Source organism: Pelophylax lessonae, assembly GCF_965119305.1.
Source record: "Pelophylax lessonae genome assembly, chromosome: 4".
Classification (NCBI taxonomy): domain Eukaryota; kingdom Metazoa; phylum Chordata; class Amphibia; order Anura; family Ranidae; genus Pelophylax; species Pelophylax lessonae.
The window spans coordinates 629004447-629032114 of record NC_138771.1 but is presented as its reverse complement, the minus strand read 5'-3'; the positions used below and the strand labels follow the sequence as shown (position 1 = coordinate 629032114).

The window sequence follows — 27668 nt, the reverse complement described above, 5'->3', positions numbered from 1 at the left end:
TTTTTGTCTCTATCACTCTCTCTGCGCTCTCTCTCTCTCTCTCTCTCTCTCTCCCTGCTCTCTCCCTCTCTACCTTCCTGCTGCTCTCTTTCTCTATCTCTCCCTGTGCTCTCGGTCTCTCTCTCTCTATCTCTCCCTGCTCTCTTTCTAGCCCTTCCTGCTCTCTTTCTCTCTGTCCCTTCCTGCTCTTTCTCTCTCTCTCTCTCTCTATCTTTCTCTCTCTCTCTCTCTATATATATATATATATATATATATATATACCTCCGTGCTCTCTCTCTCTCTCTCTATCCCTTGCTTCTCTCTCTCTCTGTCTCTACCTTACCGCTCCCCTTTGCTATCTCTCCCCACTTTCTCTCTCTATCCCTCCCCCCTCTCTCTCTCTCTCTCTATCCCTCCCCCTCTCTCTCTCTCTCTCTCTCTCTCTCTCTATCCCTTCCTGCTCTATCTATCTCTCTGTCCCTCCCTGCTCTATCTATCTCTCTGTCCCTCCCTGCTCTATCTATCTCTCTATCCCTCCCTGCTCTATCTATCTCTCTATCCCTCCCTGCTCTATCTATATCTCTATCCCTCCCTGCTCTATCTATCTCTCTGTCCCTCCCTGCTCTATCTATCTCTCTGTCCCTATTCGTTCTCTTTCTCTATCTCTCCCCACTCTCTCTCTCTCCCTCCCTGCGCTCTCTCTTTCTTTATCTCTCCCTGCTCTCTCTTTATCCCTCCCTGCTCTCTCTCTTTCTTTCTCCCTATCCCTCCCTGCTCTCTCTCTATCCCTCCCTGCTTTCTCTCTCCATCTCTCCCTTTTCTCTCTCTTTCCCTCCCTGCTCTTTCTCTATATCCCACCCTTCTCTCTCTCTATCCCTCCCTGCTCTCTCTCTCTCTCTCTCTCTCTATCCCAGGCCTTTTTTGGCTGTTGCTGCAATTTATCCTTCATGTAGAAATGGCAGAAAATGTACAATTTGCAAGTTACAACAGAAATTTCCTTCAATAATTCCTATTCCTCCCTGCTCTCTGTCTCTTTCTATCCCTCCCTGCTTGCTGTTTCTCTCTATCACTACCTGCTCTCTCTCTCCCTGTTCTCTCTATATCCCTTCCCCCCCCCCCCCAGCCCTATTTCTTTTATCTTAGCCTTTCCTGTTCCCATTCTTCTTTTCTCTCTCTTGCCCCTCCTGTTCCTCTCCAACTTTTATCTCTCTTCCTCGCATGCTCTCCCTTTTTCTTGTTTTTCCCTCTCCTTCCATCCATTCTTTCTCTCCTCCATTCCTGCTCTAACCACTGTTTCTAAGTCTTCTCTGCTGCTTTCCCTCCTACTCTCCTTTCCTTGATCTCCCTCTCTCCACCCTCTCATACTCTCTTTCTCCCCCTAACCCTTTTCTCACTCTCCCTGCCCTTTTCTTGCACTCTCTCTTCTCATTTCTTCTCTCTCCCATTCCATTTAAATGCTCTCTCTCTCCTCTCTCCCCTGCCCTATTTTCTCCTTCCCCTGTTCTCACTCTCTCCCCTCACCCCTTTCCCCCTGCCATTTTCTCACCCGCTCCTCTCTCTCCCCTGCCCTATTCTCACTCTCTCTTCTCTCTCCCCTCTCCCCTGCCCTATTCCTACTTTCTCTCCTCTCCCCTCTGCCCTTTTCTCACTCTCTCCCCTCTCCTCCTGTCCTTTTCTCACTCTCTCCCCTCTCCTCCTGTCCTTTTCTCACTCTCTCCCCTCTCCTCCTGTCCTTTCTCACTCTCTCTTCTTTCTCATCTGCCCTATTCCCACTCTCTCTTCTCTCCCCCTGCCCTATTCTCTCTCCCTCTTCTCTCTCCCCTGCCCTATTCTCACGCTCTCTTCTTTCTCCCTCTGCCCCATTATCACCTTCTCCTCTCTCCTGTGCTCTATTCTCACTCTATCTATCACTCTCTCTCCCCCTGCTCTATTCCTACTATCTCTTCTCTCCTCTCTGCCCTTTTCTCACTCTCTCCCCTCTCCCCCTGCCCTATTCCCAACCATGCTCTCTTCTTTCTCCCTCTGCCATATTTTCACTTTCTCTTCTCTCTCCCCCTGCCCTATTCTTATTTTCCCATCTCTCCCCTCTGCCTTTTAATCACTTTCTCTTTTCTCTCCCCCTGTCATTTTTTCTCTCTCTCCTTGTCCTATACTCACTCTATCTCTCCCTGCCCCTTTCTCACTCTCTCTCTCCTCTCTCCCGCTGTACTATTCTCACTCCCTCTCCTCTCTCCCCCCTGCCCTATTCTCACTCTCTCCTCTCTCTCCCTCTGCCCTATTCCCACACTCTCTCCTCTCTCCCCCTGCCATATTCTTACTTTCTCTTCTCTCCCCTCTACCCATTTATCACTCTCTCTTTTCTCGCCTCCTGTTTTTTTCTCACTCTCTCTTCTCTCTCTCCACTGCCCTATTCTCACTCTCTCCTGTCTCCCCCTGCCCTATTCTCCTCTCCCTCCTGCCCTATTCTCACTCTCTCTCTCTCCTCTCTCTCCCTGGCCTATTCTCTCGTCTCTCTCCCCCTGCCCTATTCTCAATCTCTTTCTCTCCCCCACCCTATTCTCACTCTCTCTCCCCCCCCCCTGCTCTATTCTCACTCTCTCTCCCCACTGCTCTATTCTCACTCTCTCTCTCCCCCTGCCCTATTCTCACTCGTTCTCCCCCTGCCCTGTTATCACTCTCACTCTCTCTCTCTCTCCCCCACCCTATTCTCACTCTCTCCCCCTGCCCTATTCTCACTCTATCTCCCCCTGCCCTATTCTCACTCTCTTTCTCTCCCACCCTATTCTCTCTCTTCTCTCCCCCTGCCCTATTCTCAGTCTCTTTCTCTCCCCCCACCCATTCTCACTCTCTCTCTCCCCCTGCTCTATTCTCACTCTCTCTCCCCCCCCCTGCCCTATTCTCACTCGTTCTCCCGCTGCCCTATTCTCACTCGTTCCCCCCCTGCCCTATTCTCACTCTCTTTCTCTCCCCCACCCTATTCTCACTCTCTCTCTCCCCCTGCCCTATTCTCACTCTCTCCTCTCTCTCCCTCTGCCCTATTCACTTCCTGTCCTCTTTCTCCCCCTTCCCTATTCTCACTCTATCCATCTGCTCTATTCCCCTACTCTCTGACCTCTCCCCCTGCACTATTCTCACTCTCTTTGCTCTCTCCCCCTGCTCAATTTTCACTTTCTCTCCTCTCTCCCCTGTGCTATTGTCACCTTCTCCCCGTGTCCTTTTCTCTCTCTCTCCTCTCTCTCCCCCTGAACTATTCTAACTCCCTCTCCTCTCTCCCCCTGCCCTATTCCCACACTCTCCCCTATTCTCACCCCCTCTCCTCTCCCCGTTCTTTTCTCTCTCACCCTGTCATATTCCCCCTCACTCTCCTCTTTCTCCCTGCCCTATTATTACTCTCTTCTCTCTCACCCTGTTCTTCTCTCTCTTTCTCTCTATCTTTTCTCACCCCATGCCCTATTCTCTCTCTCTCTCCCCCTACCCGATTCTCACTCCTACCCCTGATCCCTATCTCCTCCTGCCCTATCTCCCCCTGCCCTATCCTCACTCCCCCTCCTGATCCCTATCTCACCCTGCCCTATTCTCACTCCCCCTCCTGGTCCCTATCTCCCCCTACCTTATTCTCACTCCCCCTCCCAATCCTTATCTCCCCCTTCCCTATTCTCACTCCCCCTCCTGATCCCTATCTCGACCCGCCCTATTCTCACTCCCCCTCCTGATCCCTATCTCCCCCTGCCTTATTCTCACTCCCCCTCCCAATCCTTATCTCCCCCTTCCCTATTCTCACTCCCCCTCCTGATCCCTATCTCGCCCTTCCCTATTCTCACTCCCCCTTCTGATCCCAATCTCCCCCTTCCCTATTCTCAATCCCCCTCCAGATCCCTATCCCCCCCTTCCCTATTCTCACTCCCCCTCCTGATCCCTATCTCCCCTTGCCCTATTCTCACTCCCCCTCCTGATCCCTATCTCCCCTTGCCCTATTCTCACTCCCCTCCTGATCCCTATCTCCCCCCTGCCTTATTCTCACCCTCCCTCCTGATCCCTATCTCCCCTGCCCTATTCTCACTCCCCCTCCTGATCCCTATCTCCCTCTGCCCTATTCTCACTCCCACTCCTGATCCCAATCCCCCCTTCCATATTCTCACCCCCTCCTGATCCCTATCTCCCCCTGCCTTATTCTCACTCCCCCTCCCAATCCTTATCTCCCCCTGCCCTATTCTCACTCCCCCTCCTGATCCCTATCTCGCCCCGCCCTATTCTCACTCCCCCTCCTGATCCCTATCTCCCCTTGCCCTATTCTCACTCCCGTTCCTGATCCCTATCTCCCCTTGCCCTATTCTCACTCCCGTTCCTGATCCCTATCTCCCCCTTCCATATTCTCACCCCCCTCCTGATCCCTATCTCCCCCTTCCATATTCTCACCCCCCCTCCTGATCCCTATCTCCCCCTGCCCTATTCTCACTCCCACTCCTGATCCCAATCCCCCCTTCCATATTCTCACCCCCCTCCTGATCCCTATCTCCCCTTTCCCTATTCTCACCCCCCTCCTGATCCCTATCTCCCCCCTGCCTTATTCTCACCCCCCCCCCTCCTGATCCCTATCTCTGCATGCTAATTCTCTCTCATTCTCTTGCTCTCCCCGTTTCCCATCATTCTCTCTCTCTCTCTGCCCTTCTCCCTCTATCTTGCTTCCCTCTCTCTCTCTCCATCTGAATAGAACATAATGTAGAAATTCTCTCTAAAACTGAAATAATGTCCTGTACTGTACATCCTCTCCTCTCCCCTGCAGATGAGACCATTATGTCATAACATCTCAGGCCTTTTCCCGGAGAAGATTTTAATGTCTGATACATAAAAATGAGGCCGGTGCCAAATATCATATTAGCACCTGCAGCGTCCTCCAAATCATTCCCTAGAAAAAAATGGAGGAAAAGGAAAAAATAGCAGAGAGAGGCGAAATCTCACATCTTGGGTCACTGCCAGTCCCCAGCTAGAGAAGGGTTAAAAGAGGCCTGTAAGTTAGGAGGAAAGTTTGTATAGGGAGAGGCTGGGGATCCGGGGAGTGAGATGGATGGCCAGAGAGATTTAATGCAGCACACAGAAAACTGCAGAAGCCACACAGTGCTGCACTCAATTCTCTGACTCAGCACATAGTGACGCAGAGAGAGACCGAGCTGGAGGAAAACAGACAGAGACCGATGGACGGGGTGACACCGGGGATAAAATCACAGTGGATGGCCCAGAGAGAGAGCAAGTAATAGAAGTATAATTCAAAACAATTAAAAAAAAAATTAAAAAATAAAAAATAAAAGAATACAGATATGAAAGATAGAAATAAAGCAAAGAGAGAGGTAATGTGAAAAAAAAAAAAAAATGGGGGATAATAAATAAAGTGGATATATAATATCCACTTTATTTATTTATATATATCCACTTTATTTATTATCCTCCTTTTTTTTCACATTACCTCTCTCTTTGTTTTATTTCTCTTTCAAATCTGTATTCTTTTTTTAATTTTTTTAATTATTTTGTTTTTTATTTTATTATATATACATATATACATACATATACATACATATACATATATCTATATATATATATCTATATATATATATATATAGATATATATATAGATATATAAATACAGTAATAAAATAAAAAAGAAGAAAAGGAGAAGGCAGCTGGAAAGAGCAAAAAAATAAACAACAAAATAAAAAATGCATTTTTCACAGAAAAAAAGAAAAGCAAGCAAAAAGAGAAACCTCTAAAATAAAAATGTTTTTTTTTTTTAATAGATTTATTTAGAGCTGAAATCTGGGCATAAAAACCTTTATATAAATGTATATCTTTGTAAACACCGATATTACATTGTAAAAGTAGCAGTGACATCATCGCTGTGGTGTACATACACACCCGCTGCCATCCGCATCTGATCCTGTCTGTGAAATCCGGACGGATGCAAACCCTATTTTCCATCCGTCCTGGGGATTGGATCGGATGGGATCGGATGACAGCGGACAGGCGGTCCGCTCTCATCCGATTCCCCATAGAGAGCAGCGGGGGCTGTGACACCTCCCTCTCCGCATTGCAAGTGGAGACGGAGCTGTCATCCGCCGGCTCAGCGGGGATCGCAGATCAATCCCCGCTGAGCAGCACGGATCCGCCTACGGAGGCGGACCGTGTGAAAGAGCCCTTATTCCGTAGGGTTCAATATTGAGTTGGCCCACCCTTTGCAGATAAAACAGCTTCAACTCTTCTGGGAAGGTTGTCCACAAGGTTTAGGAATGTCTATGGGAATGTTTCACCATTCTTCCAGAAGTGAATTTGTGAGGTCAGACACTGATGTGGATGAGAAGGCCTGGTTTGCAGTCTCCACGCTAATTCATCTCAAAAGGTGTTCTATCGGGTTGAGGTCAGGACTCTGTGCAGGCCAGTGAAGTTCCTCCACCCCAAACTCGCTCATCCATGTCTTTATAGACCTTGCTTTGTGCACTGGTGTGCACCCCAAACCGTTCCCACAAAGTTGGGAGCATGAAATTGTCCAAAATGTCTTGGTATGCTGACACCTTAAGAGTTCCCTTCACTGGAACTAAGGGGCCAAGCCCAACCCCTGAAAAACAACCCCACACCATAACCTCCTCTCCACCAAATGATTTGGGCCAGTGCACAGAAGAGTTGAAGCTGTTTTACCAGCAAATTAATGAAATGTCAGCACACCCCATATGGAGAGTCTAGTTTAAAGCGGAGTTCCACCCTGGATTTGTTTTTTTTTTTTTTAATACCCCCGGGACAGTCAGGGCTAGTGCATTCCACAATGGCTAGCCTCTGATCTGTCCCGGGTTGCACTTACCTGCAAGACGAAATACTTACCTTGCAAACGTCTTGTCCAGCGCTGCCATCTCAGATGTGGGCAGCTTGAAGCCAGCGCGTCCTCTTCGGCGTCTTCTTCCGCCTTCTGTGGTCCCACGATGCTCTGCGCCGGCCCCGACGTCACTTCCGGGTCGCGCGCGTCACCCCTCCACAGCTTCTGGGCATGCCCAGAAGCTGTTTAGAAGGGGATGACGCGCGCGACCCGGAACTGACGTCGGGGCCGGTGCAGGCGCAATGATTCCTGGGAGCTATGACGTTCAGCTCCCAGGAATCATTGCAGAGCCAGGAAGTGACGACGGGCCGCGGCCGAGGAAGGAGGAAGAAGGAAGTAAGGTAAGTATATTTTCTTCGCTACGAGGTAAGTAAAAAAAAAAAAAAATATGCGATTATCCATTTCTTTTTCAGGTGACCCGGAGCGAGAAGATGGAGGTAAGTATAAAAATAGGGTGGAACTCCACTTTAAAGAAGGCCTTCACTAATTTTTTACTGTTGCCCTCCCCTACCTCCTCCTTTCTCCCTATAACACAATTGCAAAAAATTGTTTAATATTTAACTCCACTTTTGTTGAGAAAAAAACATTCCCCTCTGGGTGATCTCTGTACATTACAAGGATTTTACTAAACTTTGCTGCAGATTCCTTCCTTTTGTTATTCTGAAGAAATCATTGTTTGTTCTTCTGTGCTGAGTGGGTCTAATGGGAGTGGTTTCATAATTATTAATCAGCTGTGGCAGCTGCAGGGCTCTAATGAGGAAATCTGCTGGGCCTGCATCCCTTTAGACGTGTTCCTATTGGGAGTATCTCACCAAAAATGACATTTTTGTTGCAGGGGATGCCAGAAATCTGACTTATCTTAGTGCGGACTTCTGGGAAAATTGGTGAGCCAATCACACAAGCAGAAAATTATGTTTCTGGGGGTGTGATCAGTATACATTCTGTGTACAGAACAGCTCCAGGCGGCCATATTGCATTGCATTTTCAGAAAATCACAACAGCTGCAGATTGAAAAGGAAAGGCAATTTTTAATAACATTCGATTACAATATGACGACCCCCGAAACACTATTTTTGTAGGGATTGATAGATTCTCCCCACATTGGAGAGGGGAGCCTTTTGTGAGAGGACTTTCAAAATTAGAAATGTCCTGGATTTATAAGATTAAAACCTTTAGTCCCTTTGGCTTAAACATAGACACTGATGTTAATGCCTTTATTGACAATTCGTAAGTTTGGCAGCTAATTGTCAGTGTTTTGTTTGATGTAAACTCAGTGTGAGCCGTATTTCTGGTAGGCCTAATTCACTTACTTTATTTTAGAGTGATCCGCCCTTTTTGGCTGACCTGGGGTATCTACTTACTTTTAGGGAGTAACAATATATGCAAGGCTCAATAGCAACCCAGGAGGGATGTATTTATTATCATCTACTTGACCTTATGAGGTTCACAATGAAAATAATTTTTATGCATATATCTATACCTCCTTAGCACTTATACATTTTTATGCATTATCATTTTTTAATGCATTACTATTTGAGGCATTTCCGTATCCCATTTGGGTTTTACAATACGTGATTTTATATTTTAAATTTTAGACTTAGGACTTCTTATCAATGGTCCATTTTCGTTCTATTATATTTTTTACAATTTATTATTAATAAACGGTGCCCATGTTCATTCTATTTTTGTCTGTATATGTTACGTTTTAATTAATGTGATTTTAGAATCATTGCATTTATCCTCTAGACATACGGCACAGACTAGAGTAATTTACTTTTGTTATTCATATTTTGTGATTCAATACAAAATTGCTATGCTATTACATATTTATTGCCGGTCCTGGACTTTTGGATCGCTCTTGGTAGCTTTCCAGAGTCCAAGATGGCGCAGACGGCTTCCTGTATCCTTCAAGAATTGTTAGTCTTTTTTTATTTTTTGCATAAGGTATTGACATCCTAGCCTGTTGTGATATATGAGACCGTAAAGGTTTAACATTCACGATGTATGGCAAGATGATTTAGTCTATTTATATCTGTATATCTGTATGCGCTGCACTGTCTGTATTAGCCGGCCGCTGTGTATATTGTAAGCCCAAGATGGCGCTGATCATTTCCAGTGTCTCCTGTCCCGGGAAGTTGGAGGCCAAGCTTGGGTTATTACACATCGGGGTATTGCTGTATGTATTAGGTTACATGCTGGCAAATCCCTAAGTTAAGATGGCGGCGTCCTCTTCGGGTGACACCGGAAGGGGCGGCCGTCCAATTGAGTTGTTTGGTATTTAAGTGGTGCGTCAGCACGCCGCCCGCATCCCCAGGAAGACGCCATTTGTGAAGAAACGCGTAGGGAAGGCGTGCTGACGTCACCACGAGGAACCCGGAAGTCGGGCAGCAGCGTTTGTTACAACGATCCCTGTTTAAGCGCTTTGATTCTACTTACATGTGAGTGTTTTTAACCTCTTTTGGGAATAAACTGCCTATGCATACTACACTATTGTTGCTCCCCTTTCTTGCATATCTGCTGGAGGATTGGTGCGAGGACGTTTTGATGCTTTTACGTTGTTGGTGCATATGACTCCCCTTTTGGTCCTGGCATACAGTGTAGCTCCCTGCCACGCTCTAGAGATCTTGGGATAACTGAGATGAGGTGTCGGTCTCCCGGTTGGATCTACTGCTAAACATCCGTGTTATATGTCCATACCCAATTGAATTCTGGTAAGCATGGTGTGAGCCTCTTGCATGCAGCACCTGATGTGGATGAAGGCACACTGATTTGGTGGAGGATCGTTTTCTACACCGGACACCCTTTCCTTGCTTACTCTTGCTATATTGGGACAATATTGCCATATATGGACTTGCTCTGTGTGATATCAATGTTTCTATAATATATTATCTGGTTTACCCTATTGCTTGACTCATTATCAGCTATTTCATTTTAGCGCAGCTCTTTTTATATCTTTATTTTTTACACACAATATGACTTGTGTCGCAATTGTATACGCTATATTGTTTTCTCTTTATTTGCTGATTTTTTTCCCTAAGAAAGGGGAGTTACCCTTAAAATTTATTTTTCTAAAGTTCTCAAAGTTCAGGTCCATCATTCTCGCGTAGACTTTGCACATGGGAAGGAATACCACAGGTCACTCGGGGATCCATTGCTATGTTTCTGTGCTTTTACGTGGTTCTGCTAACTGCCTCCTGGGTTTTAAACATTTCTCATCTCAGGAGGCAGCTCGCAGGATTTCAGGCATGTGCAGAAACAGCACAGGAGTCTCAAGGGAGGAGTAGCAAGGGGGCCACTGCATGCACGAGCACTCGGCTGGCATCTGCCTGGTCCCATAGACCTAGTAAAGAGCCCATGTGGCATGTTTGCGCATTTCCTGGATATTAATTTTAAGATGGCGGCACAGGAGAGGAGCAGTGTAGGAAGAGCTTTACCTACAAGCAAGACTCCAAGGACTAGTAAGCATGTTTTTTCTTACTTTCATACAGGGACAATTTTTAGGATTTAAAAAAAAAAAATTTTTGATTGTAAGGGTGGAGTTCCTCGTTAAGGTCAGCAAGGGGACTGATCTCTTAAGCTTCAAGAACTGAAGAGTTATACTTTTTTTTTTGAACCAAACAAACATTTATTGAGTTAAGCACCGCATATAAATATACAATAACAGTATCGTCAGACATTTGCACAAGTACAGGATTACATAGTCAAGAACTGCAAACTTCACACTGGGCAAAAAGTAAAAGAGATAGGATTTAGACAATAAAATAATGAAGAGTTATACTTACCTAAGTTCCCCTATCCAAGTACCCCACCTATGCCGTTTCCGCCTGTGTTGACCGTTATTCCCACGCTGCACATTAGCCCTCACCACATGTTGGTCCTCTTGTGGATCCTAAAAGGGTTCCTCTCTGCTGGACAGCCAATCAGAATTCTCTGTCTTGCATGAAGTGATGTGGACACCTAGAAGGACCCATTTCTGGATGATCATATGAGGATGGTATAAGGTAAAAAAGATTTGATTGTAAGGGTGGAGTTCCTTGATAAGGTTAGCAAGGGGACTGACCTCTCAAGCTTCAAGAAACTGAAGAATTATACTCACCTAAGTCCCCCCTATCCAAGTCCCCCAACAATGCCATTTCTGCCTGTGTTGACCGTTATTCCCACACCGAACATTAGCCCTCACCACATGTTGGTCCTCTTGTTGATCCTAAAAGGGTTCCTCTCTGCTGGACAGCCAATCAGAATTATTTGTCTTGTAGGAAGTGATGTGGACACCTGGAAGGACCCATTGCTGGATGATCACATGACAATGGTATAAGGTAAAAAAAAAAGATTTGATTGTAAAGGTGGAGTTCCTTATTAAGGTCAGCAAGGGGACTGACCTCTCAAGCTTCAAGAACTGAAGAGTTATGGCACTTTTCCACTGCAAGTACCGGCTCGGCTCTACTCGGCCCTGCTTGGCCTGGTTTGCTTTTCCACTGCTGGTACCACATGGTACGGTGTTGGAACGGTTCGGTACGGTACGGTATGGTTTGCTTTTCCACTAAAGTAGTACTAAAGTTAAGTGGGTGGGATAACAATGATTCTATGACCAATCAGTGGCTAGTAGTGACTGCATGCAAAGAATTGTGGGATATGGTACCGGGTATGGTACCTCTTGGAACCACAATCGAGGTGGTACTGTTTTAGAGAGCCGTACCATTCGGTTCCATGTAGTGGAAAAGCGCGGCCGTACCGTACCGAACCGTTCCAACACCGTACCATGCGGTACCAGCAGTGGAAAAGCACAAAAGTGAGCCGAACCGTTCGGTTCCATGCAGTGGAAAAGCACCATTATACTCATCTAAGTCACCCCATCCAGGTCCCCACTGATGCCGTTTCCGCCTGTGTTGACCGTTATTCCCACGCCGCACATTAGCCCTCACCACATGTTGGTCCTCTTGTGGATCCTAAAAGGGTTCCTCTCTGCTGGACAGCCAATCAGAATTCTCTGTCTTGCAGGAAGTGATGTGGACACCTGGAAGGACCCATTGCGGACCCATTGCGGATGATCACATGACAGGTGGTATAAGGTAAGTGAAAAATGGTTGATTAAAAAGGTCAGTAAGCAAAGGGTGGGAGGGAGTTTACTTTGCTCCTGGAGATGGATACAAAATAACCTTACAGAGGACCTGAACTCAGGAAGGTGCGTCCAAAAAAAAGCAACCAGAGGACGAAGCATTAGAGACCAATATTTTTAGTGGTCATGCTTCAGCTGATATTTTCTTTAATATTGACTGAATATGTCTTGCTTTATATTGTTTCGCTTGGTGGAGGGGGTCAGCCAGGTAAAGGCAGGGCAATGCTTCCACATGTCAGCGTTTCCCTGATGACTGTTGGGGAAATATCCAAAAAGCAGTCAGGGAGGTGAGCACAGATCTATAGAATGAATGGAACAGAGGGTAGGGAGATCCTTGCACTGCAAGTCCTCATGTAAAGCTTCCTCTCCAGCCAGGAGAACACTGAGATCACAGTAGTGACATCACCAAATCTCACTCCAAATCTCTTGAGACTAGCAATCAGAGACAACAGATCCTTAAAAAAGGAACTAATTAAAAGTCAGCAGCTACAAATACTGTAGCTGCAGACTGTTAAGAAAAAAACTCACCAGCCCAGACACTGTCTTCACCAGGGCCAGTTCTCCACCAGCCTTCAGATATCTGCCACCTGTATCCTGGATGTGGGAGGCGGCTAGGACTGCTGGCTCCCACTGCACATGTGCAAGATCGCTCTGCACTGTCAGATTAGACCCGCTGCCTCCTGGGTCATGTGACATGTCCCAGACGGGTGCAGGTGGGTGGGGAGCAAGCCAAGCTTTTATAATTGTAGCCTAGGTGAGAATCGTGGAAGTGGAGGCAGAAAAAAATAAGCAAATATGTTAGAGGTGGGAGGAAGAGGTGGATAAGCGTTACTTTCACTTTTAAGTGGAGATCTGCTTTAAGCTGGCCATCCACTAGTAAAAAATAGTTCAAAATGTTTTTGTTTTAAGGACTTTCCTTTGATTTTCGAATCATTAGCGAGGTCAAATTGGCATTCGTTTTTTAACGCAGTGATGGGAAATTTCAAGAGAGCAGAATGGAAAGAATGTTCTTAAAAAAACACATTTTTAACAGTGTATATTGTTTTTATTCCTGAATGTCTAGTCATTCCAAAATCAAATGTTAAAAGCAAACAACATTTTGAAGTACTTTCAAAGAGCATTAGTCAAGTCATCAAATGTACTAAGAATTTTCATATGGATATAGGCATGTACGAACATTTGTTTGAAAATCTACTAGTGATTGGGCAGTAGTGTTGGGCGAACGGTTCGACCCGAGAATGGGATCAGGCCGAACATTGGCCGTTCACCTATTCGGCGAACACCCAAATTATCGGGGCTTTTGACCATTTGTTCAGCCCATCAAATGCCCCACAATGCACTGTGTGCCGCACAGTGCGTTGGAAGCTATAGTGCTTCGATTGTCAGTGTAGAGTGTTAGTGTAGTGTGAATATAGTGACCGTATATTGAAGTGTATCAGTTTAGTGTGTCAGGGCAGGTTTACAGCATTATTTTGAAGTATGTCAGTGCAGAGTGTCAGGCAATTTTACTGCAGTAGATTGAAGTGCGTTAATGCAATTTTACTGCAGTATATTGAATTGCGTCATGGCACTTTTACTGAAATATATTGAAGTGTGTTAGTACACTTTTACTGCAATAAATTGAATTGCGTTAATGCACTTTTACTGCAGAATATTGAAGTGTGTTAGTGCACTTTTACTGCAGTAAATTGAAGTGCATTAGTGCACTTTTACTGCAGTATATTGATCTGGGTCAAGGCACTTTTATTGCAATATATTGAAGTGCGTTAGTGCACTTTTACTGCAGTATATTGTAGTGTTTTTTGGTGGAGTGTGCCTGTGTAGATAGTCCTCAAGTTAAATTACATCAAACACCTCTTTCCATTGATTAAAGTGCATCCAAGTACACATCTCTATTATATTTCAGTAATAACCCCCCCCCCCTTCATGCCTGGGAGGCCAACAAAGAGAGGCAGACCTTCCCATGGCACTGTGAGCGGGCCAGCAGCATATGTGTCCACAGGCAAAGGTGGATGTGGTCTCTCCTCAGGCAGGGCACCATTTCCTCTGTTAAGTAATATTGGCCATGCTATCCAACCACAGCATGCTGAGGAGGTGCTGGACTGGCTTACTAAACCATTCTCATCCTCCTCATCATCTGTCACCCAAGCTGACACTAGTGCGTAGTCCACCGCAGCTGCCAGAGCAGCTGTTTCTGCCTTCTTGTCCACAGCTACTCCTGCCTTAGCCCCAGCATCAGGCATAGAGGAGTCAGCTGAATTGTTTGAACACAGCATCAGCCACTTTCTCCTTGATAATGCACAGCCATTACTTGATTCTGATGATGGTTCTGAGGTTGAGGAAGGGAGTAACATGAGCCTACAGTGAGGGGAGAACACAGTAAACAACAAATTGGCAGTCATGTTCCCCAATGAACTTGGGCCTAAGTGTACTATAATTTGGCTTCTTCACATAAGGTGCAAAACTTTGTTATTTCCATCCAAAGTCTTCTAAAGAGACACCAGAATTTTTAAAAAAATCTCTAATCTTGCTCCGAGTGCACTAAATAGTGGCCTCATCTTATAGACTGACTCCCCAAGCCATTGTTTACAAAATAAAGAAAGCTTGCAGGGAAAATTAAAATGTAAATGTCCTTTTTTCTTTTCTTTATATATGTGAGTTTTGCTGCAGCAGGTTCTATACACAGTACAGATGCGCCACTTTACAGGCAAACTAAGGGGACTCCCCCAGGCACTATAATTAAAGGAATTTTTCATTTTTATTATTTCACTGTAAGCATCAGTAAATCACTGCTCATTTAAAAATGATCTTTTTTACAAACTTTTTTTTCTATTATTGATACATGTCTCCCAGGGCAGTACCTGGACACCCATAACCATTGTATACCCAATTACTTGTATATACGCCTTGAAAATGGGCACTTTTGATTTTTCCAATTCGGGTCCCATAGACTTTAATGGGATTTGTTTGGTTTGCAATGTTCGAACGTTCTGGAGTGAACCGAACAGGGGGTCGTTTGGCCCATCTCTAATGGCCAGCTTTAGATCTCACACTGCAGATATATAGATATGAGGCTCAAGGTACAGAAGTGCCTAGGCACAGAAAGCGTATTGCTTTTTTTGACGTTTATGTTCCCTGTAATGTATAAAAATTTTATTTTTTTTATTTCAGGTTCGATTTAAGAAATGAAAAGAGTCAAAATCACACAAAAACAGGAAATATAAATGACTGAGAAGAAAGAGCAATAGAAAAATTTAAAAGCAGAACAAAAGCTAATGAAAACCAAAGGCGGCACGAAGGATAGAGAAGTAGAGAACGACGAAGGAGATAAGGAAATGCAAATTAGCAAATGTCAACTATAAAAAAACACACAGCTGTGACACAGAGGAACATTTCTTTTTTTCTTTATGCAGCAAATTTCCTGTGCTTGACAAAGCCAAATGACATCAAAGAAATGTCTCATGTATTTTGGAAAGGCCCTGTCAGCAATAAAAATATAAAAGAGCTTTTCTTATACCTAGAGAAAAAGCATGACACCCCTAGGTGTAATACAAACACACTTTGCTAACTTTGTCACTGCCATCGTCTGCTGGGAATCACAATGGAGCCACAGGGACTGGGTCAGTGGGATGAAGAATAACTGCTCGTGTGCATAGGTGGACTTCTGCATAGCTGATGTAGCACCCTCCTAAATTCAGAGTAGGCTGCTAGGAAAATTTAGTTTAGCTTCTCTGTAAACAGTGGAGCAGAGGTTGATTGCTCAGGGCTGCTCAGTGATTCACTGGCTGTCTTCTAGAGGCTTTTAGAAGCACAGTGGGAGAAAGGGCGGAACAGACAGACTGAATATATATGGGGCACCAACCAATCCATGGGGAGGTGTGCCCAGAAGGTGGGGGGGGGAACCCATAATTAGTCTGAGGCCTGCCAGAAGAGTGCAGAGATCCTGGGTATAGTCCTGCAGGAGGAGACCCCCTATGAAGGCTCTGCCCCTTGGGCAGGAAAGATAGAGGAGCCAGAGTGAAGACATTGAGGTCCCAGCTAGGCTTAGCTGGGGAACCTACTGAAGGACCTTTGTCCAGAAATTATTTTAAGCAGGGTCATGAGGAAGTTGGTGGGAAGGAGTCCAACTGTCCTGTGGTGGTGTGAGTCTATACATCTCCCTTACTAGTAAGAGCCTGTGGATATTGACAGGAGGCAACCATTGATCCTGTGACTGTCCCCTTTTTACTGAGCAGAAGTGGCAGTGGGGTGCTTTGAATATCCTGAGGGAGTACAGTATCAGTGTAAAGAATCCTATGGGACCTTTCTTTGGCAAGTGCAGTACAGCCAGGAGTTGGGCAATACAGTTAGGAGTTGTGCAGGGAAGCCAGAGGTTGTGCATTACAACCAGAAGTTTATGTATAGCAGCCAGAAGTCAAGCAGTCCTCAAGTTTGTTCAACTTATAGTTCACTAGGGATATCCCATGCTTCTTATTCCTATCAAAGTTCCTGTTCCAATAAACCTAAAAAGAAACCCCTAGATTGATCTTTTGAGCCAGAGGAAGAATGCTAAAAATACTGTGTGCCTGGATGTGTGTGCTCTGAGGGGGGGAATAGGACAAAATTCACCAGCAGCTCTTGCGTGGGTGCACTACACCAATGATAGACTGTAGCCTAGGGCAGCAAAGGTGCCCGGGGTGGCACAGAGTTTCCCATAAATCATGGTACCAAAAAGAGCCCATTCACACCAGCATTTAACTCACACAAATTATGTTGCGGGTTAGTGAAGGTTGAGCTAAGGCAACTCATTCATACTGCAGCAACTTTTGCTATGACAGGGCTTGCAGGCAGTGCTGTATTTTGGCCTAGGCCAACAAGGCCTTTGGCCAAGGGCGGCACTTTGCAAGGGGGCAGCAAAAAAGCTGCCCCCCCCTCCACCTGAGACTCTATTGGCCACTGGTTGCTATGGCCGCCTCTCTCCCCCCACCCCTCTCTCTCACTCACCCCCTCTCTCTCACCCCTCCTCTCTCTCATCCCCCTCTCTCTCTCTCTTTCATCCCCCCCTCTCTCTCTCTCACCCCCCTCTCTTTTTCTCATCCCCCCTCTCTCTCTCATCCCCCTCTCTCAACCCACTCTATCTCACCCCCCTCTCTCTCTCATCCCCCCTCTCTCTATTATCCTCCTCTCTCTCTCACTCTTTGATTCCCCCTCTCTCTCTCACCCCCCTCTCTTTCATCCCTGCCTCTCTCTCCCCCTCTCTCTCTCTCTCTCATCCCCCCCTCTCTCTCTCCTTCCCTCACCCACCCCCTTCTCTCTCTCCCTCACCCTTCTCTCTATCCCACCCCCCTCTCACCCCCCCTCTCACCCCCCCCCCCTCAGGGGTTCATGCTGGGACTTGTAGTCCTTCAATTTTGGAGGGAGTCACATCCGTTAAAAAAGGAGTCGGACATATTTACATTGGAGGGGGCGCCCAATTATAGTCTTGCCTAGGGCAGCACAAAACCAAAATACACCACTGCTTGCAGGGTTCTAGATGTACTAACAGAGAGCCTCTTTCAATGTCTCCCAGCCTGAAAATGTCTTGTTTTTTTTTTTAACTTTATTTTTATTTGCATATAAAATTTAAGTTTACAACAGTATTTTTCAGATTAGGGTTCACATTTTACATGTTAATGTTATGTAGAAAGAAAATACAGTGATTCATATACTAAGATCTCGTAAATATTTTCCCTTTTCCTCCCTCCCCCCCTTCCCAAAATTCCTCCCCCTCTTGCCAACTACTTCCGTTCTACAGTGCCTCCCCATGGTAGATATGCTTAACTATTTATTTCAATATATTTAGTTGATTTTTTAAATTCTTTCCATTTTCCCCATTTTCTTTTCATGTTTATTGGAATTTCCTCTTGTGTGTTACATATATATTCCATATTAAAGTTGTTATTTATCTTTTTACACCATTCCTTTATTTTCGGGCTCTCCTTTTCTCTCCACTTTTTTGGTATGGTTCCCTTTGCTATGTTCAACAAAGTTGGTACAAGAGTTATATTATATTTTTTAAAAGGTATTATTGTTTTGTGAAAAAGACAGACCCATGGATCGTTTGGTATTTTTATTCCAGTGATTTCTTCAATCAGTTGTCTAACTTCTAGCCAGAAATCTTTTATCTTGGGGCAATCCCAAAATGGATGGTACATTGTACCTATGTTGCCACAATCCCGCCAGCATTTGTCTATCTTGTTTGGTTGGTATTTATTTATTACTTCTGGAGTGATGTACCACCTAAGCAGACATTTATAATTTAATTCTGTTGTACTTACGTCTGTGGCTGTGGATCCGACCATCCTTAGTACAGTCCCAAGTTCCTGTCCTTGCAAGTGTGTCCCAATTTCTTTTTCCCATTTTACTATATATGGAGGTTTTTCCAGACTGTGCCATTCCGTCAGCATTTTGTAGATCTGAGAAACTCCATGCCTTTGCGTGGAAGAATAACTCAGTTTCTCGACGTTATTAAGATTTTTATCCGACCTAATCGGCTGTGGTAATGAGCTGACAAAATGTCTCAGCTGGAGATATCTCCAATCATCTATTTTTATATTTTTATTTTCTTGTTTTAATTTCTGAAGTGTTTTTATGTGACCTTTGTGTAGAATATCTTTTAATTGAGTGTTCCCTATCCAATTTCCACCCTTTTCTTCTTTCCCTGGTGGGAAGTATTTAGTGCCATTTAATGCTATCATTGGTGAGTTGTATTCCCATTTCAGTTGTTTATTTATTCCATCCCATATTTTATAAACTACCTTTGTCAATTCGTGTGCTCCCTGTATTTCCCTATATTTTGGTGGTATCCATATTGTTTTGTGTAAGTGATTATTATTTTGTGCACATTCTATCTCTACCCATCTTTTTTCCCCCTTTTCTGTTTTTGTCCAGTCCACCATTCGTGTGATAATTACCGCCTTATAATACCTTTCTATATCTGGAGTTGCTAATCCTCCTTGTGTTTTACTTCTTGTAAGGATCTTGTACTGTATTCTGGGTTTTTTCCACTGCCATATATACTTTGTCAATAAAGTTCTTATTACCCTGAAGAAAGTTGCGGGGATGTTTATTGGCAACAAGGAGAAGGTGTATAAGATTTTTGGCAAGATAAACATCTTTACAACGTTATTTCTTCCGATCCATGAGATTTGACCATTTGATTTCTTTCTTATATCTGTTTTTATTTCGTTCAATAACGGAATATAATTAGCTTGGTATAATTTTCCAGTTTGTGGTGTTAAATATATCCCTAAGTATTTTAATTTTTCTTTTGTCCACGTATATGGGAAGTATGTTTTTATTGTTTGTTCTTCCTGTATATTTAACCTTATATTCAAAATCTCTGATTTTATTGGATTTATTTTAAAGTTTGACAACTTTCCATACTCTTTTAACTCCTTTTGAATGTTTGGAAGAGTAATCCTTGGATTTGTAACGATAAATAATAAATCGTCCGCATAGGCTGCGATTTTGTGTTCGTCTTGGTTTACCGTTACTCCTTTTATGTCTTTATTTTGTCTAATTTTTGCCAATAATGGTTCCAGGGTTAGTACGAACAATAGGGGTGATAAGGGACACCCCTGTCTCGTCCCATTACTCATTCCAAATTTCTCTGATAGGCTTCCGTTTATTTTAATTTTGGCCGTAGGGTTATTATATAATGCCTCTATCCATTGCCTCATTCTTGACCCAATCCCTAAATTTTTTATGGTTTCTTTCATGAAGATGTCTTGTTTGACAATAATGTCCAATCTTAATAGTGGGCTATCAAGGCCAGCCAGTCAACTGGGGCAGGAAATGGTGGCACAAGACAGTTGGCAAGAAGACACATTTGAGAAAAAGTATGTAGGAAAAGGACACACCCCTGCCATGCCTCCATTTCCATAGATAACCATGAACTAGTACATCTATATATAGGTAAGCCTATAGTAAGGCTTACCTATAGGTACAGTAAATATCTCCTCATCGTGCACCGTTTAGGAGATATTTACTTTTGATGCAGCCGATGACATCACTGGCACATGCACTCTGAAGGAACGTCATACCGGGAGTGGGAGTGACATCATTTGGGCTCCGGCCACTCAAACAGCCGGAGTCCGCGAACTCTGAAAGAAGACCGGGTGAAGATGAAAACGCGTGACAGCGCGCCGCTGCAGGGCCTCATTCTAAGATAAGTTTCACATAATGTGCTAGTATGAAATGTACCTTATAAAATGCACCTTATGGCATTGCCTTGTAGGATTTAAAAAAAAAAAACGCGATTTAATACCACTTTAAGCAGCTCAAAGTTAGATGGAATGCAGCAACATCATAAACAGTACTTAAAGGGGTCTTTAAAGGACTTCTAATGTAGGCCCTGTTGTAAACGACTAATGATGGGCTCTGTGTTAGAGTCGAACGTAAGTGTTCGTATGTTCGCGGGAAGTTCGCCCACCAATGAGCGCCCGTATAAAAGAAACTGCGCTGTTGCAGTGCATTGATTGCTGTTGATTGGCCAAAGCATGCACCTGACCTGTATGCTTTGGCCAATCACAGCACAATGTCCTGTCAGAGCCATGATTGTCCAAAGGCAGGGTGCCACGCCCCGCACTCTATTAGGCTGCTGCTTACATGGCAGCCGTGTATAGTGTGTCACAATAGCGATTAGGCAGGTAGTTAGTTGATAGTGAGTTCATTCAGGTTAGTGCAGTCAGTGTAGTGTACAGGCATACTCAACTTTAAAAATATATAGATATGTTGTAGTCCTGGGTCCCTTCTCGGTTCTCTCCAAGTTTTGTGTTCCTGTCACTTATAGTTCATGATGAGCAGTGTCATGCCAAGCTGACAAAGATTTCCCATAGACGCCATTGTTAAAGACAGTGAGCAGTGCCATGCAATGGAAGCTGAAATATGGTCTGGGCAGGAGGGGGGTGAAAGTGCTCTGTATTTAAGTGGTTAAGGGGAAACCTATGACAGAATTAAAAAAAAAAACTGTGTGGGGCCCCCCAAAATCTATACCAGGCCCTTTGGGTCTAGTATAGATCCACGCCAAAATCTAAAAAAAAAAAAACAGCGTGGGGTCCCCCTCAAAATTCATACCAAACCCTCATCCGAGCATGCAGCCTGGCAGGCCAGGAAAGCGGAAGAACAGACGAAAGCCCCCCCCTCCCCCACCTGAACCATACCAGGCCGCTTGCCCTCAACATGGTCCCTATATTGATGGGGACCAGGACCTCTTCCCAACAACCTTGGGCTGTGGTTGTGGGGTCTGCGTGTGGGGGTTTATCGTATGCCTGATCTTCAGCTTTGACAGTTCTTTCATAGGCAAGAGGCGGGGCCACCCGGCTACATCACCTGGTGGCACCGCCCCCTTCTGACATCACGTGCTGTCATGGGATTTCAGAAGGGGGTGGGGCTACCGGGTGACATAACCAGGTGGCCCCACCCATATCAGAACTGTCAAAGCTGAAGATCAGGCATACGGCGGGTAGCCTCTTAAGAGGTGAACCGTTTTTTCATTCTTTTCTATTTTTCGGGTCCGGCGGGAATCATGATTGATGATGGATTTACATCAAGGGACACGTTTTTGTTTCTTTTTAATAAAGGACTTGTCAAAAACTGTGTTCTGTGGTTTTTACGATACCTATTCACATGGGGGGGGCCAGGATCCAGATTTCGATAAGTCTCCCCACTCGCAGACCCTGAGAACCACAGCCCAGGGTTGTCAGGAAGAGGCCATTGTCTCCATCAACATGGGGATAAGGTGCTTTGGGGTGGGGGGCCCCAAAGCACCCACCCAGGGCCGGTGCTAGACTATTTTATGCAAGATCTAGGCAAGACTAGCTACTTGCGCCCCCTCCCCCCCCCCCCCCAAAAAAAAAGAAAAAAAAAGGGAAATGGTTAAAAACTCCTCTATGTCATACCCAGTTACCCTGATCTGATGCTTCCTCCATGTTATGCTCTCATACCTAGTGACCCCCATATTCCTCCATGTCACACCCAGGGATCCTAAAGTCCCTCCATGTCACACCCAGGGACACTGATGTTTTTGCATGTCACACCCTGGTACCCCAATATTCCTCCATGTCATGCTGTCATATCCACTGACCCCAATGTTCCTCCATGTCACACCCAGGGACCCCGTGTTCCTCCATGTCATGCTGTCATACCCAGTGACCCCAATGTTCCTCTATATCAGACCCTGATGTTCCTCTATGTCACACCTGGGGACCCTGATGTTCCTCCATGTCACACCTGGGGACCCTAATGTTCCTCTGTGTCACATCTGGGGACCCCATTCCCCCATGGCACACCCAGGGACCCCAATTCCTCATGGCTCACCTGGTGACACCGAACCCCTGTTACACCCGGTGACCCCTATCCTCCCATGTCACACCTGGTGACTCCGATTCCCAATGGCACACCTGATGACCCCGATTCCCTTTCATACCAGGGATGCTCCATGTAACACCCAGGGACCCCGATCCCCTGTTCTGGGCACACTCACTGGGTGGTATGAAGAGAGTGGCCCACACTCTGCCCTCCTTCACTGTGATCCTGCTGATTCCTTCTCCCAGGACACTCCTCACCTGGACCACAGTGCTCACCACAGCTCCAACTGGCTCCTGGTGGAGGAAAAAGCAGCAGTCAGAGAGCCCCACACTTATTTCATCGCCAACCTCCTCAGACCCTTCCGGTGCCTCGTCGCTTCTGCTCCAGTAAAGGTTCCGCCCTCCAGTACCGAGCTCTGGCTCAGGTTCAGCTCTCCTCAGCTCCCTGCTTAATACCGACCCAGGGAAATGAACGGCTGCACATCAGCTCAGTGCAGAGAGTCACTTCCTGCAAGGGGTTAAGGCCGCTCAGCTCCAGCCGAAGAGGATCATCATTCAGGCAGCACGCTGGTGGACTCGCTTCCTGCCTCTTTGGACCCCCTAACAGTGGTGGAAAGCCAGGGCCTGGTAGTTCCGCACTGCCCAAGACACCTGGCATCTTCCACTGCCCCTTCTTCCTCCCCCACAGCCGCCCCTCCCCTCAGCTCACAAGGATCATTCATGATGGAGAGTGCAGACTCATGGCTGCGCCCCTAGATGGCAATGCGCCCTAGGCGGCTGCCTAGTTTGCCTAGTGGAAGCACCGGCCCTGCACCCACCCCCTATGTTGAGGGCATGTGACCTTGTATGGTTCAGGAGAGGGGTCACTCACTCGCCCCCCCCCCCTTTCCTGACCTGCTAGGCTGCATGCTTGGATAAGGATCTGGTATGGATTCTGGGGGGGACCCCATGCCATTTTTTTTTATCTGTATTGCCGGGAGCCGACAATACATTACAGCCGCGAGCAAGTTTAATTGACATTTTTCCTTTAGAAATGTCAGTATTGCTGCAGCAGGCTCTATACATCGTACAGATGTGCCGCTTTACAGGCACATTAATGGGACCCCCCCGAGGCATGATATTTAAAGGGATTTTTTATTTTTATTTTTTCACTTTAAGCATCATTGAAATCACTGTTCCTTTAAAAACGATTGTTTTAATAAAAAAAAATTTGCATTGATACATACCCCCAGTGTAGTACCGGGTTCCCATACACTTTTTATGGCAATAACTTGCATATAAGCCTTTAAAATGAGAACTTTTGATTTTTCATGTTCGTGTCGCATAGACTTTGATAGAGTTCGCATGTTCGCTAGAACTTTTCCCTGTTCAAGATGTTCTGGTGCAAACCGAACAGGGGGGTGTGCAGCCTATCCCTATAAAGACCAAGTTGTATACAGTCTGAAGAATGTTTTGAGGAATATGCATCTGTCAGCCTGGGAGTACTGACCAAAAACCGACCCAAAGCCAGTCTCTATAAATATTCCACAATTCCTGCTCTGATGAAGTTACCTTCATAAAAAGTGGTATAAGAAGATAACAATCAGTTAGAAATCAAACCCATCTCCTTGGGGAAATTTACTTAACTAGTTGCAGACTTTGGGCATGCTACACATGAGTCTGACCAAAAAAAAAAAAAAAAAAAAGGTAATTATTGTACAGGACATTATATAGGACGTGTCTAGCTTGTCCAGTCTCTCTGTCTATTTGCTAGGACTCCCCCTCTCCAGAAAACCACTATGTTGGCTTTGATTACTCAAAGCTGGCATGGTTGTTTACTTAGAGAAGGTCATCAGCTTCACGCAGAACTTCAACCTAAAGGGACAGTTACGCTTTATGCCCCCCTTTTTTTAAGGAGGGGGGTACGTTCCTGGTTATGACAGGTACCCGCTCCCACTTGAATTGGGATCCACTGCAATGGATGTTCTCCTCTCCCCTGTCTGCAACCTTCTGGGGCATGCCGCATGTCCCAGAAGGCTGGGGGACCACTTACAAAGCGTAGAGCGACTTGTGCATGCACAGTGGGCAGCTGGCTGTGAAGCCACAAGGAATTATAGCCAGCTGCCACAGTAAACATGCCGTCTTCGGGGACCCAAAGATCCATAAAGAGAGCCACTTCAGGTCGGGACAGTGCTGGTCCCCTGGACAGGTTAATAACCTTTTATTAAAAGTCAGCATCTATAGTATTTGTATCTGCAAACATTTTTTTTTTTAACCACTTGCCGACCACCCGCCGCAGATACAGTATACTGCTACAGGCTGGCTCGGCTGCGCGAACCCTCGTACCTGTAGACAGCGGGGATGCTGATCCACGGGGCCGGCGGCCGCGATCACTCCCTGCTGAGAGAGGACAGTCTGCTGTTGTAAACACAGCAGACCGTTGTTCTCTCTGAAATGATCACAGAGTGCCTGTGTTCCTCCTATTTAGGATCACAGGTCTCTGTGTTGTTTTCACAAAACCCTCCTCCATACAGTTAGAAAACACCACCTAGGCTCACACGTAACCCTTTAATCACCCCTGTGCTAACCCCTTCCCTGCCAATGTCATTATTACAGTAACAGTGCATAGTTTTAGCACTAATTACTGTAGTAATGTCACTGGTCCCCCCCCCCACTCCCCCAAAAGTGTCAAAAATGTCAGTTAGGGGTCCGATCTGTCCGCCGCAATGTCACAGTCCCGCTAAAAATCGCTGGTCGCCACCATTACTAGTAAAAAAAAAAAAAATAAGAAATGACATAAATCTTTCCCCTAGTTTGTAGACGCGATAACTTATGCGGAAACCAATCACTATATACTATATATACTATATCCCAAATACTTATTGGGATTTATTTTACCAAAAATATGTAGCAGAATACAAATTGGCCTAAACAAATGAAAACATTCGATTTTAATTTTTTTTTTTTTTTATTGGGAATGTTATATAGCAGAATGTAAAAAATATATTTTTTTTTTCCAGAATTGTCGCTCTTTTTTGGGGTACAGCGTTGCACGATCATGCAATTGGCAGTTAACCACTTCAATACAGGGCACTTTCACCCCCTTCCTGCCCAGGCCAATTTTCAGCTTTTAGCGCTGTTGCAGTTTGAATGACAATTGCGCGGTCATGCAACACTGTACCTACACCAAATTTATGTAATTTCCCCCCCACAAATAGAGCTTTCTTTTGGTGGTATTTGATCACTGCAAGATTTTTTTCTTTTTGCTAAACAAATAAAAAAAGACCAAAAAGTTTGAAAAAAAAAATGTTTTTTTGTTTATGCTATACAATTTTGTAAATAAATAAGTTTTTTACTGCACTGATGAGGATGCACTGACAGGCACTGATGAGGAGGCACTGATGGGGTGGCACTAATATGCGGCACTGATAGGCGGCACTGATGGGCACTGATTTGTAGCACTGATAGGTAGCACTGATATGCAGCATTGGTGGGCACTGGTAGGCGGCACTGCTGGGCACTGATAGGCAGCATTGATGGGCACTGATAGGTGGCACTGATAGGCGGTACTGATGGGCACTAATGGGCACTGATAGGCGGCACTGTTTGGCACTGACAGGCGGCACTGATGGGTACTGTCCGGGCGGCAATGAGGGGCACTAATGGGCACTGATAGGCGGCACTGGTGGGCAATGATGGGCACTAGTGGGCAGCACTGATGGGGAGGGCACTGGCAGGCAGCACTGATGGGGAGGGCACTGGCGGGCTCCCTGAGCCCTGATTGCCATCCCTGGTGGCCATAGTGGGCATCCCTGGGGTCATGGGTGGGCATCCCTGGAGTCATGGGTGGGGCATCCCTGGTGGTTCTAGTGGCACCCCCCCCAAGGGTCTGCACTGGTAATCAATGATCTGATTACCAGTGCAGACCCCCCCCCCCCTGTCAGGAGAGCCACAGATCGGCTCTCCTTTACTCGTGCCTGTCAGGCACGTACTGATGAAAGCGAATCAACGGCTCTTCCTGTGTACTATGTGACCAGCCGTGATTGGACACAGCTGGTCACATGGTAAAGAGCCTACATTAGTAGGCTCTTTACCGAGATCGGAGATGCGGTGTGTCAGTAAGACATGCCGCATCACGATCGCCGCTCTGCGCGCCCCCGGCGCGCCATCCAGACCATATGCTGCCGTCATATGGTCAGGATAATGCAACCACTTTCCCACCATCAATCGCCTATAGGGCAGGCGGGAAGTGGTTAAAGTACTGCAGTGCCGTATCGCAAAAAATGGCCTGGTCATTAAGGGGCAAATCGTTCTGGTCCAGAACTGGTTAAACAAGGTGAAGAATCATCTTTAGCTGTCAAACAAAATCTTTCTGACAGTGTTTATAAACAACACTTTTCATATGCTACAGAAAGATACAATGTAACATAGTGTTACTTTTGTATCATTCTGTTTGTTCATATGCAGATCAAAGGGATGAACTTCTATTTGCAGATCATGTCAGTTAGTCCAACCTGACAAGTAAAAAAAAAGCTTTTTTCATTTTTTTTTTTTTTTGTTTAAATAAAATGTTCCCCTGTTTAACCCCTTATTAACCCTTAATTACTCTAATCATAGTTACATATATATAGTTACATAGGTATTCAGGTTGAAAAAATACACAAGTCCATCTAATTCACCTAATAAAGAAAAAAAAAAAAACCCAACCATACAATCCCATATACACAATTCTATACCTGCAGTTGATCCAGAGGAAGGCAAAAACCCCAACAAAGCATGATCCAATTTGCTACAGCAGGGGAAAAGATTCCTTCCTAAACCCCCAAGAGGCAATCAGATATTCCCTGGATCGACTTTACCTATAAATGCTAGTATCCAGTTATATTATGTTTATTTAGGAAAGAATCCAGGACTTTTTTTTAAAGCAATCCACTAAACTGGACAGAACCACCTCTGTAGGGAATCTATTCCACATTCTCACAGCTCTTACTTTGAAGAAACCTTTCCGTATTCTGAGATAAAATGTATTTTCCTCTAGACGTAAAGAGTGCCCCATTGTCCTCTGTGAATAACTCAACAACAAGTTCACTATATGGACCCCTTGTGTATTTGTACATGTTGATCATATCTCCCTTTACCACATCAGTTTTACCCCCTTAATGACCAGGCCATTTTTTTGCGATACGGCACTGTGTTGCTTTAACTGACAATTGCGCGGTCGTTACGACGCTGTACCCAAATAAAATTGATGTCCCTTTTTCCCATAAATAGTGCTTTCTTTTGGTGGTATTTGATTACCTCTGCGATTTTTATTTTTTTGCGCTATAAACAAAAAAAGAAAACAATATTTTTTACTTTCTGCTATAAAACATACTCAATAAAAAAAAAATTAAAAAAACTAATTTTTTCA

At 45.2% G+C, this 27668-nt stretch overlaps 1 protein-coding gene across 1 annotated transcript; it reads left to right on the top strand.

The window, feature by feature from the left end:
- LOC309552856 (uncharacterized protein) lies at positions 1-26766 on the top strand (the record flags this gene model as incomplete). Its single annotated transcript, XM_082253767.1, has 3 exons — positions 1-39; positions 2149-2218; positions 26726-26766. Coding segments are annotated over 3 exons (150 nt in total), but the record flags the coding sequence as incomplete, so codon positions are not given.
- Positions 26767-27668: the final 902 nt, after the last annotated feature.